Source organism: Galendromus occidentalis, unplaced genomic scaffold (genome assembly GCF_000255335.2).
Source record: "Galendromus occidentalis unplaced genomic scaffold, Mocc_1.1 scf7180000077488, whole genome shotgun sequence".
Taxonomy (NCBI): domain Eukaryota; kingdom Metazoa; phylum Arthropoda; class Arachnida; order Mesostigmata; family Phytoseiidae; genus Galendromus; species Galendromus occidentalis.
In genome coordinates, this window is record NW_003805476.1 from 2,100,276 (window position 1) to 2,112,933 (window position 12,658).

Here is a 12,658-nt window from a genome sequence, read left to right on the forward strand (position 1 = left end):
TATGTCGGAACTCTACTCCCCCATCGTCAGGGAGACACCCCTACACAGGAGAGAAAAACGGTGAGCTCTCAGTTGGAGAGAGAGCTATTTGCTTCAGTTGTCACTGAAGCGACCGGGAGAAACTTGCTCATAAGAGCGAATCTTCTCCTTAAATCCCAGCAGGTACTTAGCATTATCGCGCGAGGATGTTGGACTGAGTTATGTGCCGCCGCAGCTTCTTCTTGTCTAGTCGTAGTTTTCTCTGCCGGCTCTTGAGAAGGAGGTGCTGTTGGCGGACTAGGCGGTGGTCATGGCCGCGGTACCGCGACCGTGGTGGGGTGTAGATGTATGGCAAGACGCCCAGTTGTATGTGTTCGTTTGGCTAACTGACTGGCTCCTCCTGGGTGAGTTGGCCGCTTCGCTCGTTTGTTCCTTCGTTTTGGCCGACTAGCCGACTGTCTTGGAGGAAAAGGAGGAAGAGAATGAAGGTAATTAAGTGAAACGGGCCGATGGACACAGCCATTGATCTATCCATTCATCCATTCACTCACTCTCCTTGTGCTAACATTGCGGTCGTTGCCTGCTCCACGGAAGTCTGCGCGGTTTTAGACTGGCCTTGCTAGTAGAGTCCCGTTCCAGCTCGTCTGGTCAACGGCTTCGGACTGCATCTGCGAACACACTGCGTTTCCGAAAGCGAGCGTGGCGAAGCCGGGGTACATACTAGGTAAGTCGAGACCCGGGCTCGGGATTCGAAACCGTTTTAGCCTGAGGAACTATGAAGATTATCTAGCGGCTACCTCGAGAGGGAATTCCACTTGACCTCAAGACATCGCCCCAATCCTCCGACTAGAGGCTGGGAATACGCGGAACTCTGGTGCTCACCAGGCCATCATCGGAAGCTTGATCGAGGCGGGATTCCCTGGGAAACGTCGAATCATACCGTCGAGTTCTCCGTTTCGAAAGCTCGAGGAATCCCCCGAGCCACTGACCACTGCGCCCACGCCTGCCTTCGGGCTGGCCATATGGGGCCTAGGTTCCAGCTCGGGACGGCTCCTACTGGCGACTAAGGAAGGAGCACTACTCGCAGTAGCAGCTGGTGCTGGTGCTGTTGGCCGGCATCAGTCAGTAATCCTCGTCGTCGCGGATGTCGAATCATTCATAATTCATAGGAGCTAGACGGGCGTTCTGCCTGCGAACGAGGATGCGGACGCTCGTACGAGCATGTTGTATTCCTTCTCCATCCTGACTGGCTAGCTTTTGGCCAGTCATCCTTAAGTGGCCATGCCGTGCCACGGCACGGGAGTCCCGAGCTGAGGGGCTGAGAGAGCTCACCGTAAACAGATTCGACGGGGCTGTCCCCGGGCTGTATCGTCATCACTTGCCGGCTTCAGCTGCTTTCCCCAAGCTTGCCAAAGGCGATTAGAAGACCCGAGTCCGAACAGGGCAAATCCAGGCCTACGAGCCATTGGTCTGTGGGCTGTCGAGGCCCTCCTTGAATTCAGTTGGAGATTTTTTTGCCGATGGAGTCCGACGAGCTCGACAGTGTTCTAACTGAGCTTTGCCTTTTGAGCGAATAGGCTCTGGAGCCGACGGAATTTCTCACAAGCAGATCCTGGGCGAGCTTGTTGAATTTTAATGAAAACAGCAATGCTTGCACGAGTAGGAATTCTCCCGTCTCTACTCCCAGACCGCTCTTTTCCCCCTTCTCTTCTTCCGTCGTTCATCCATCAAAGGAGTGAACATCGTCTGCATGTCGTCGAGGCGGCAAATTTTCAATGGAAATTTATTCCAATACACATAGGCGACCGCTCGCAGGCTTACATACATACACTCTCACCTACTCGTTTTCGTTTTATTTTCATCGCTTGCGCCCCCAGACCCCTTCAGGAACTCCCCGACCGAGACTTTGCTGGTGACTCGTGTATTTTGCTCGAGCCGAAACCCTCATCCGTTGGAAGCCGAAGAAGTACTCCGAGTGAATCGAGGAAGAGCAATTCACTGAACATGAATCAATCCCTCGATTGAGGCCTTTCCTTGACGTCGAACAAAGATTCTGCACCTTCCAGCCACCGAATGGCTTGCAGCACCGCTGGGTCGGGTCACGGTAGTTGGCCGACCAGGTCCATCCGAGGGACCAGCGAAAGGCCACTACGGCATCCACCGACCTTAAAGTTCTGACTGTAAAAACGTTTCATTGGAGGGGAGCGTGCTACCCGAACAGCTTCTCGTCTCTCATATCTCGCTCATAAAGTTTATCCTGGAAGGAACGAGGCTGTTCGCCGTGGTTTTCTGAAATTACGTACATCCTGTTCTTTTCCGCATTGTGAGTATGCCCCCTCTTATCGTTTCCGGTGAGATTCCGCTACCACCATCGAGCAACGGAATCTATTCGCAGCGTCTTTCGATTCCGAGAGCGAGCTCGAAATCAAACGGATCGGTACGCGCATTCCGCGTGCTGAGAACCCCGCGAGGAAGTGAGCCCGGGAATGTGGCAGGTTCGAGACCTACCGGGAAACGGCCGAAAAAAAATTCATCGAGGGAACTGAGCATTAGGATGATCAACAGCGGAGATCCTGAATCTGGAAACTCAGAAAGGATAGAACATAAGTGAGAGTTCAGACCAACGAGTCTGATGTCAGAATGGGACGAGAAAAATTCACCCGCCAGAGCTTTGCATTTTGCCTCATCCTCTTTTCCTTCGGCGAGCCCGGACGATGGTCGATTGAACCTTCAACCCATGCGGTGAGATGAGCTGGTTTTTGAAATGGCTATATTTTCTCGGGCGACTCACCTCCGGAGCTGCAGTCTCTGAGCCCAAAGTTTCAGCCATACGCCGAAAGACTGAAGGGAAGAGGCGGAATCCATAGGCGCAACAGCTGTTCGGAAGAGGTTCGCAGCCCTTTCAGGAATCAAGGCAACAGGAATACGTGCGTGTCTTCGAAATAATGTTGCAGCCACAGCTCTCGAGACGAAATTGCACAGCTCTCAAGGAGAAGTAAAGATGTTATTAAGAAGCACCCGAGGAGGCGAAAGAAACTGCGGAGGTTTTCAATATTCCTGTCGGGATCGCTAGACATCCTCAAAGATATCTCCCTTCGTCCTTGCCCGGGGGAAAACTCAGGCATCGATCATGGAGGGAGCGAAACGCCGCACTCGATTCATAAAATAGAGTTGCTCATGATCCAATCTCCTGGAGTCACCTGGAGGGACATACGTCTGAATAGGGCTGTCAGGTGAATTCCAGGAACCAAGTCCTGTCGGCGCTCCTGGATTTTTGATGGCTTCAAGATAAGAACTGATAATACGTTTATGAGACTCCTCTGCAGCGGCGCCGGTTCCGTTCCTGTTTTAACGATGACGTTCCATTTGCAAATTAGTATCCGATCCGAGATTTTTTCGCTTTTATACCTTTCCATCGCGGGACCTGAAAATCTCTGACGTGATCATCTGAGTGCTCCGACCCGAGAGCGTAAGACGAATGTCCGCGAGGTCGAATCCTGAGCTTTCTTCAAAGTCGCTCCGAAGTAGGGGGCTGACTTCTATTCGGTGTTGATGGTCTCGATCCTCGACGGACACGTCATGTCTAGCAGCGGCCGGCGGAGCAGGCGGCAATCCCGCAGCTCACGTCACGTAGTAGTCGCTCTAATCAGAGATAAGTCTAGATGGACTCGTAGATAACCAGCCGGGATGACCGGGCCTCGGTCCGATGCTCGCCGGCTAAGAGCCGCCACTGATAAAGCAATCCATGAGGTGTTGAGGACTCATCGGGCTGATTCGTTCGGGGAACTCTGATTTACTCTTTCGGAGAGAGTTCGAATCTCGGAGCAAGACAGCGGAACTTGGGACCTGGCTTAGCCGAGTCGTCCCTTTTGCTGCTCGAACTTCCGTCGACTCCCAATAGAACTCGGCAATGATGTAGTGCAATATCCTTGAGACTCTGAAGGTTTTTGCGCGAAAGAGCGTCACAATAGTTTTTGGGAGAAACCTCGAGAGGCAGCCGAAATTTCGACACGGGTTCGCGTCGTTTCCGTGGAAGGAATACCGAGTCCATTGTCCCTCAATATCCCACCACGATGTCTCGAGTCTCGACGTCGTCTTGTTTCGAATCAGCCTCTCAGTTGAACATTTCGTTAAGCGAACCCCGGTGCAAGCGACAAAGGATGACCTGAGGAGGGTCGTAACCAATACGAGAATTAGCGCGGCTCAATGAGCGGAAAAACTCGCAAGGTAATCTCGCCCTGGAGAGAACAGTTCTGTTTTGAAAATTCGCACCGGAGTTTTTGTATTCGCAGCTTATTTTTCTCGCTTCCTCACGTGAGCACCGAAGCTTCATTTAGAGCCGTTCTAACGACCGCATTGGGAGACGGAATCGCACGCTCGCAATAAGAACGGATAAACAAATAAATAAATGAACACACCGAAAAGAACAAAGAAACATGGAACAAACGTACGGGTGAATGCGAGTTTTTGGGCAATGCAACTGACGCCGGGTAAGCGAGTCTGCCGCCGGAGCTCGCTCCGACAGGCAGAAGATAGGTACCTAACGTAAGAGCAGTTCTATCCTCGCATCATCGGTCTATCCGTGGAGCGCAAGAAGTGAACGCGTCAACGAAGGAAGGCTCGGCAATCGACGATTCCGAAAGTTCGATAATCTTGCATTCGGGAGGTTCACAATCACTCTGGCCGGAGAGAAGGTCACGAGGATTCTCGTCGCGCACCTTCACCTCTGGTTTTCACGCGGGAGACATTGAGAGACAATAATTATGATTTCCTCCCAAAGATGGGTGGAGCGCTCGCTATGGCCTCGTATGAGACAAGACTCGCGAAAACCTCAAATGAGGAGGGCTAGACTTTGAGGTCGGTGTTGATCTCGTCGGCGGCATAATACCTCCGCATCCGGCGTCGTCACGGTCGCGCTGACGAGGAAGATGTTGTGAAGCCCATTAGAAGAGATTAATCGATCACATGTCGTCTTCATTACCCTCTGAGGTCAGCTGTCGGAGTCGTGTTCCCACCTACGTCGCTCGGTATGGTCAGAATCCATTGACGAGGGAAATAACCTTGCAGATTTCCTCGACGATTAATTCCTGGTCATTAAACACCGAGCCGGAGGGTGCGGCCCGGCCTCAGTTAAGTGTTTCCCAACGTCGTGCACCGTTGGACGATCGTCTCGTGGGGCGGGGGAATCGGGGCGAGCGTGTCAAGGAACTCATCCCTTGGATCAATCCAATAGCTTTTTCGGTGTTCAGCACGGAATAGACATTCGTGGAGAGGAGGACATTTGTGTTCGGACATCCACCCGAGCCCGAACTCTCAGGTGAAACTTTCAGACGTCCCTGAGAAGCGGGCGTCAGCGAGACGGTTTCGAATCGGTGCTCCGGCATCGTGTGACCATCTCTGAATGAGAACTCTCGAGCTTTTAGTGAAGATTGTGCAATTTTCGGAGTGGAAGTTTCTCGTCGCGGAGCTATGTGGAGAAACGAGTGACGAAAAGAAGGAAAGCAGGGCGGTGGTTAGGACTAGCTTGCTTCGTTGCTCGCCTGAAACACTTGAAGCACGTCGACTGCACTTGCGTTCCTTTGAGGAGTTCATTTCAACTGTTCTTTAGTTGGCGAAAAAGCGGAGGCGAGAAGACGTCGTCGTCGTTTTATCTTTGGCAAGACACCCGATACTGAAGTTGGCCTTCCCCGGCAGAAGTTCCATTGAGATCGCTTAGCTTGCCGGTCACGTTAAGATCAGGGGAAAGGGGAGCGAAAGGCCGAGAGAGTGAGAGACGTCTGGAGAGCTGGATAGAGAACAGCATGGGCTTCGAAGGAGTTGTTGGTGGACGAGCGAGCTGCAGAATTACGGGGTCCACCCACCAATATACGAAGCGGCGGCATGAGGTCCCGCGAGGGATTTACGCCCCAGTCTTGGAATACTTCCAAAGTTGGTTTGAAGATTATTGAAATCTCTACTGTCTCGACAATTCTTCGCTTTGGCCTCCGCCGTGACCCAGTGAGGTCTCCTCCCACTCTTTCGAGAGATCGTCTCTCGAGTCGCGACTCTGACACCGGTTCCCACGAGCACCAACAGAAGCTGCCCGGAACGCCCGAAACAATTCGTCGGCACCCTCATTCCTTCATCGCTGCCACTGATGACGGCGGAGACGCACGAGAAGCAGGAGAGCGAACAAAACGAAGATGAGGACGGCGAACTGGCATAGAAAGGAGGGCAATAAAAAAACACATTTGAGCGAACAGAAGCTATGGCAAGTGTACGAGCTGACATACCGGGGTGTCTGTCTAGCTAGGAACGGGGAGCAAAGAGCCGCCGGGTCAGCAAGGACAGCTCAGAGGAGCTCTTCCGATGACTCGAGCATGCCATCGCAAGAGGAGAAAAATCGTCGTTCGGGTGCTGAACTCTTCCCGAATAAAATATCCAGCTGCTCCTGTGAATCTTCGGGGACTGATCCGGAAGGGCAGCCTCATCAGTTTATCAGAGTCTCCCGATTTCATCGGTCTTCGTGATCGGGAGAAGATTTCGGAGATCACAAAGGACCTCTCGCCTGGAATCGGGACATGCCTCACTCAGTTCAGAAGAGAGCTCAGAGCGGGGTCTTTCCCTCTGTATGGATCGAGGGGCGGGGTCCGGCGATGCTCTGAGGTCGCTTCCGAAGGAGGACGGACAAAGATCCGGGAAAAGCGTTCCCGGAAGACAAAACGGACGGCGATGTTTCCCTCGTTCACTTAAATCCAGAACTATCCCTCTATTGGAGCCTGCCGGAGTTTCCTGAGTCCCAAAGCAATTTGGAGTTCTTTCCCGAAACAGAATTGTGACGAGATATACTTTGACATACTACTAGTGGCGACGAAAACGCTTCCGGAGTGTTCTCGAGCCGAGCTTTTCTCCATCTTCATCGCCTGCACTCACTTGAGCTGTGTGTTCCCCCCTCTGGTGTCCGAGCCTCGCTCCAACCAACGTAGGTGCTTTCGCGCGTCGTCCCGATCCCGAGATCGAAACAATAACGAGCGAGCGGGCGTAGGACAAGTCATTCCGTTCTAGGCGAGTTGCTCTCATTGGAAAATACCTCCGACGGGAGTTTTTCTTCTCGACCGAAGAACGAACAGAGCAACTGATCTCGGGAGGGAATCGGGCCCCGATCTCAAACCGCAAAGGAATGCATGCTCCCGCCTACCACAAAAGTAGCGAAGACTTCTCTCGCTTCTGACTGGCTTTCCAAGTAATTTAACAGATGTATTGTCATGAGAGGTTAAGGTGTAGTTCGCCTAGAGTCCCACAAAAAACAGTTTCTTCGAATGAGTTCATTCCTGTCTGACTGCTATCTGGAGATTCGCCTTCGGGAGATTCTGCTCGATACTTGTATTTCAACCCCAACCGAGTAGAGGCGGGAGTCGAGCGTAGACGTGCAACTGGATTTTCGGGGACGGTCACCTCTCATCATTTTCCTCTCCATATGGAGCGCCATCACCTTGCTTTATTCGATATTTGGAAAACTGAGCGGATACAACAACAGAGCCCGAGTCGAAATGTTGGAAGCTTGCGTGCTCGAGTGCCGTATTTCATCGGACCTTCCGATCGCGCCTGCTCTGGATGGAAATTAGCTGCTGGAGATGTTTGGGAAGGGAGGGCTAGGCATTGTATGGGAGCGGGAAGAGAACGCCTGACAACTCAGCCGAGGGCCCGGTTACTTGCCTGCGTTGCAACCAGGGCCTCTCGGCGGACGTGAGCTGGGTAATTCTGGAGGAACGGAGGCAATATTTAATTTACTCGGCGAACTGCTTCTGTCTGGGAGAAAGAGACGAGGGCCGCTGCTTGTGTCAGTCACTGGGCCCATCACGGTGATGCCCTCCTCGTTGCGAATCCCGCAGACAATAGCTGGAAGCTACGTCAACTTCTGGGGATACATCTGAAGCAGAAAAATGATGATTGTGAGCAGGAACGGCCAATAGGGCTTCGGCCTTCGGTGATGAAAGAAGAAGTGATGAGAATTACTATGGAAACTATGATCACAGCAACTCATAATAGTAATTCTTCCGTACTTTTCCGGAATATCAACACCTGATGACTGCGAGGCTCGGCCGTTGGCTCCTGGTCGGGTATGTTCACCCGATAGGCCGCAGAAGCGTCCGGAGCGATGTGCTCATGCTCGCGATATCCTCGCGATATCCTCGCGGCGTGCATGGAGCGTTGTTTTTATCAGCCGGCCAGTTGTCCACTTTGCTCCAGTGCTCACGGAGAGAGACGAAGCAATTCCCGAAATGACCGAAGTCGTTCCACTGGTTAGTGGTGCTACGATTGCCGCGTCAGCAATGTTCGGCGAGGTTGCCCAGGGAGGAATGAGCTCGCGCTCCGTAGCACGAGCCTGACGGCCGGCGGGCGGGCGGGCGAAGCTGCGGAAATACGGACGGGCTCGGACAGAATGAACAGAGCGGGAGCGCTTTGGTCAAGTATGCTGTCGTAGCGAGTTGAAGCTACTGCACTCTTATAAAGACCAAATAGAGCTACAACATTATCACGCGCTCGGCGGTGAGTGAGTCTTATTATAGCGTCACTGGTGGCGGCAGCAGCGGCCTGCGAGGTCTCGCGAGCTGTTGATCCCGCTTCTGCCGCTCTCATATTCTTCGCGGCGTATGCAACCCGGATTATCATAGGGCTTCGGAGATGATCCGACATCACACGGTCCACGTCCAAATTGCCCACCTCCCGGCCCATGGCGGTTTAGTTTTTGGCTCCGTCCTCCTCCATCTCATTCCCCAGCTGGTCCTCGTTTCGCGAATCAAAATCGAAAAAATTAACTTCATTAACTTCGCACCATATCTGAAGTCATGTCACCAAGGATGTCAAAAGTGTGAGCGCCTCCGACTCGAGCACTGAGAATCTCTCGGATGATATAAACTCGTGTTTGACGTTGCCAGACGTGCCAGGACTGTGTTGCTTGTCGTTCAGCTTGTGCTTATTTGTGTATGACATTCAATCCTTGTTCTGACTCTTTGTATTTCTTTCCGCACGGCTTCTCCTCCTCCTTCCGGGCCGTCCGTCTGTACGTATGTATGCATGCACGCACCCGCCCGCCCGCGCACGCTGAGAGTAGAAGTTCACAGTCCGTCGAAGTCGGTACGGCGCTACTATGGCGCGCAGAGTAATGCAAGGGGATGGGGCACGTAGGAATTTTAATATGTTTTTCGTATTTTACGAATATCAAGTGAGAAATATGCGTGAGACGCCGGCGTGTCTCTCGTCCGTCGGCCAGCTTGTGAATTCTTACCCTCGCTGCACGTCTGCATGGAATAAAATCGAGACTTCTGATAAAGCCACAACCACGATATCGATGGGAACGAGGGAGACTGCATTCATATGTATCGAGTAGTACGAAAAGTGCCGACCAGACACGACCGTCGTCAGCGAGCGCTTTCGAGCGAGTGGCAAATGTACTCAACTCACGAGCTTGACAAGTTGAACACTGCGCTGACGGAAGAAGTGGCTGCGATCACTCGAAATCGAGTGAGTTTTTGCCTTGTGGAACCGCAGGTAGACGAATGTTTGATTGAGATGAGGGGACTTGTGCGGGGTGAAGAGCGAGACATGGGCATGGGGAAGGGGGGGGAGTAGACATCGAAATCGCTCGTCACGTCTCGACCTGTCGTTCATACTTCAGGATTCGCACCATGAGCACCTTGCTGAATAGGAGAGATGCTAGATTTAATTTGGCCCCCACTACTATTCGAGTTGCTGTTTCTGAAATTGAGGAGTCGCTCGCTTTTGTCGTCCTGCCTCCATGCGATTCTCGGTCCAACATTTGTCATAGTCGTCTCCTATGTTGATGCGGACCTCGCGAGGACTGCCAATGAAGCGATCTGAGCCGATTTGGGTCTCCGATGAAAAATTCTCTACTTGTCCGTCTTAGCCTGCGGCGTTGAAGATTTATGCCGCTTACAAAGAACTGAAGACGGATCTCACCGAAAGGAAGAGCGAACGAAAAATCCGTCACCTCTCCCTTCTTGCGCCTCGAATATGTGGAGCTTTGGGTGCGATTATAAGACCGTGGGGAAAATCCCGAGCCGAAAGATGGGAAACACTTCATGTCCCAGGGAAGTACTCCGAGAGCTCGTTAATAGCGGATGAGGAACGGCAGCGAAGAAGACGACGACAACGACACAAGGTTCAAAGTCGTCGACGGTTCCGCGTTTAATAAACATTTGCTCCTACGGAGATGGTTCCGAATTTTCCTCACGTATCAACTTTCCCCAACACGACATGGCGCTGCGACCGTACCAGACAGCCGCCGAAGAGCTCGACCCGACTGCCGGCTCGGCGGAAGGCGACCACCGATCTTGAATCATTCTTGCTGGAAGCCCCGCAGGAAAAAGTCTCCCCGCTCCTGTCGCTCCCTCGCGTATCTTTGTCGCAAATCATCCGATGATGACGGCAACAACTCTCGAGCCCTCACCTTTTTCCCTCGACGGCTCAGACGTGCGTAAAATTCTTACTTCGCGCATGAGGAAGATTCGTGCAAGTCGAATGCAGGAAGCGAGATGATTCCCCGGCTTGACAACCTCCCCTCTAATGAACAGCTCATGGAGGCACGAAAGCCGGTGAACTCGCTCAGCGAGAACCTCGGGAGGGTCCGTCACGACTCGATCCCGTGTCTCCGGAACATGTTCGTACGAAAAGCCGATATGGAAGCTCGGGTTTAAATTCTCGTATCGAGGTGAATTTTCCTCGTCATCGAGCAACCCGATGGCTTGTCAGTTCGCGATCAAGCAAGATTCGGACTCCGGTTGTGGACGCGTGTTACTCCGCAATAGTTTCGCCTAATTGTGGGCTCAAGTGAATTGCCAACAAGGGTGTTGTCGTGGGCAGGCGCTCTCCGTCCGAGCTCCTCCGGGATTCCTTGCGATGAGGAAAGCCGCTCGAGCCGAACTAGAACGAAGCGGGTTTCATAAGATCCTGGGCTTCCCTATGCTCCGCCCGGAAGCGAGGGCTCTCGTTCCGAACTCTTTTGAGTCTCTCGCAGGCCGCCACGGATATACAAGACAGCAGAGCCTTCCGCCAGGAGGCCTCGTTCTGAAGAAGTGCTTTATCGAAAAGAGCAGACATTCATGATGGCATAGGTTCGCAGCTGACGTACGTTATATGACTGCATGCAGTGGAGCGACTATGCTCGGCTTGTGATGTGTGGCTCACTGGCGATGGCGTACATTCTGTGCGTCGGTCCGACCGTGCGTGCGTGCGTCCAGCCGTGCAGCACAAGCGACGGCGGTAGAAGAAGGAGACGACGACCACGACGCAATTGTCCCGCAGATCCCCGGAGTCTATTGCCGTTATCCTCAGTCGGATGGCAAGCAAGCAGAGTGAGCAGCATGACTGGCAGGCGTTACCACGATCTGTTACCTTGCAGTTGTGGGGATGAACATTCTGCTGGCGGCCGCGTGCTTCCCGGACCGACAGCCGAGCGGTTGGCGAGCCGGCTGCGATGCGTCTGGCATAGAGTCTCTAGGGAACTCAAACTTATTGTGTCCTCTTCTCCTGAACTCCTCCTTGGGGAGACGGTTGGGTTGATTTGTAATGGCGAAACGCCACTTCACCCGACAGGGCCAACTACTCGCTAGCCAATTGCCGGTGCGTGTCTAATCCGTTACGTTATAATCGAACAGAGCTCCGAATGCGCGGACCGTCTCATCACCATTTCGATCTAACGATGAACAATCCTGCGAAAGAGAGTTTCAGTGCAAGCTCTTCGAATTCCTGCGAAACGCAGAGCCAACTTCGATCGTGGGATCCCAGAGATACAGCTTGTTTGAGATATTCCGGGCCGTCCGCGTGACGTACCTCGCTGCGTACCGCTCCCGAGGTCGAGGACTGCGGACAGCGATCGAATCGAGCTGGAATCGAACGAGAGTTTTCACTTGAGCAATTTCCTCGAACCCTATTGACGTCGTCAAGGACCTCTTTTCCGTTTCCTGCGAGAATCGCATCATTACGATGGGAATCGAGCCTCAAAGCGTTGAGCGGTCCACGTCGCGGTCTCAGGCCCCGCTGTTGTTGATGACTGTATCACCGTCGCCATTCACCATCTGAGTCGCCCACCTAGAGAAAACTGTGAATTCTTCGCCCACCTATTCGTTCTATAGGTCTGGCTCCGCAGTTATCATCTGGCGTTCCGAATTGTTTAGCGAACCCGGGAAATACGGTTGCGAAGGCCGAGACGATTTCTGCGAGGTGCATTGCTAAGGGACCCATTCGACGAGAGACGGATAGAGCACGTTCTGCGAATGAGGAAACAAAGAGCTGTCTTTGTCGCATGGACGACAGGCTGCTGCTCCCGGACGAATCGCAGCCGTACATGCCAAACAAGGAAGTCTCAAACAGTCAGAAAACGTCCTCGCACGCGATCGGCCGACTTCTGCCCACTCTCGCGCTGCTTCCGTCGAGACCTCGCACGACTTTCTCATCGATCGATCGATTTCTCGCGAGCCAACCTCGCACCTCAGCAGTCTCAGAATGTAGGACTTCGATTAGCCTTTAATCCCTAGACAAAACCTTGGATCATCTGCAGCGACAAATTCGGAAATCAGAAAATCACTCCGACGGAAAACAGGGAACTTCCACGGGTCGAACGTTTCTAGTCCCTCCGTTCCATGCGTGCGAGGCTCAGCGTGGTTAGGAGAGAAAATAG

At 52.9% G+C, this 12,658-nt stretch overlaps 1 protein-coding gene across 1 annotated transcript in view; it reads left to right on the top strand.

The window, feature by feature from the left end:
• The first annotated feature begins 289 nt into the window (after window positions 1-289).
• The window catches only part of LOC100900036 (inactive tyrosine-protein kinase 7), a 35,512-nt gene continuing 23,143 nt past the window's right edge, over window positions 290-12,658 (top strand). Inside the window, exon 1 of the mRNA XM_018640585.1 lies at window positions 290-383. Coding sequence (XP_018496101.1) covers window positions 290-383 — 94 coding nt within the window. The remainder of the gene's footprint in view (window positions 384-12,658) is intronic.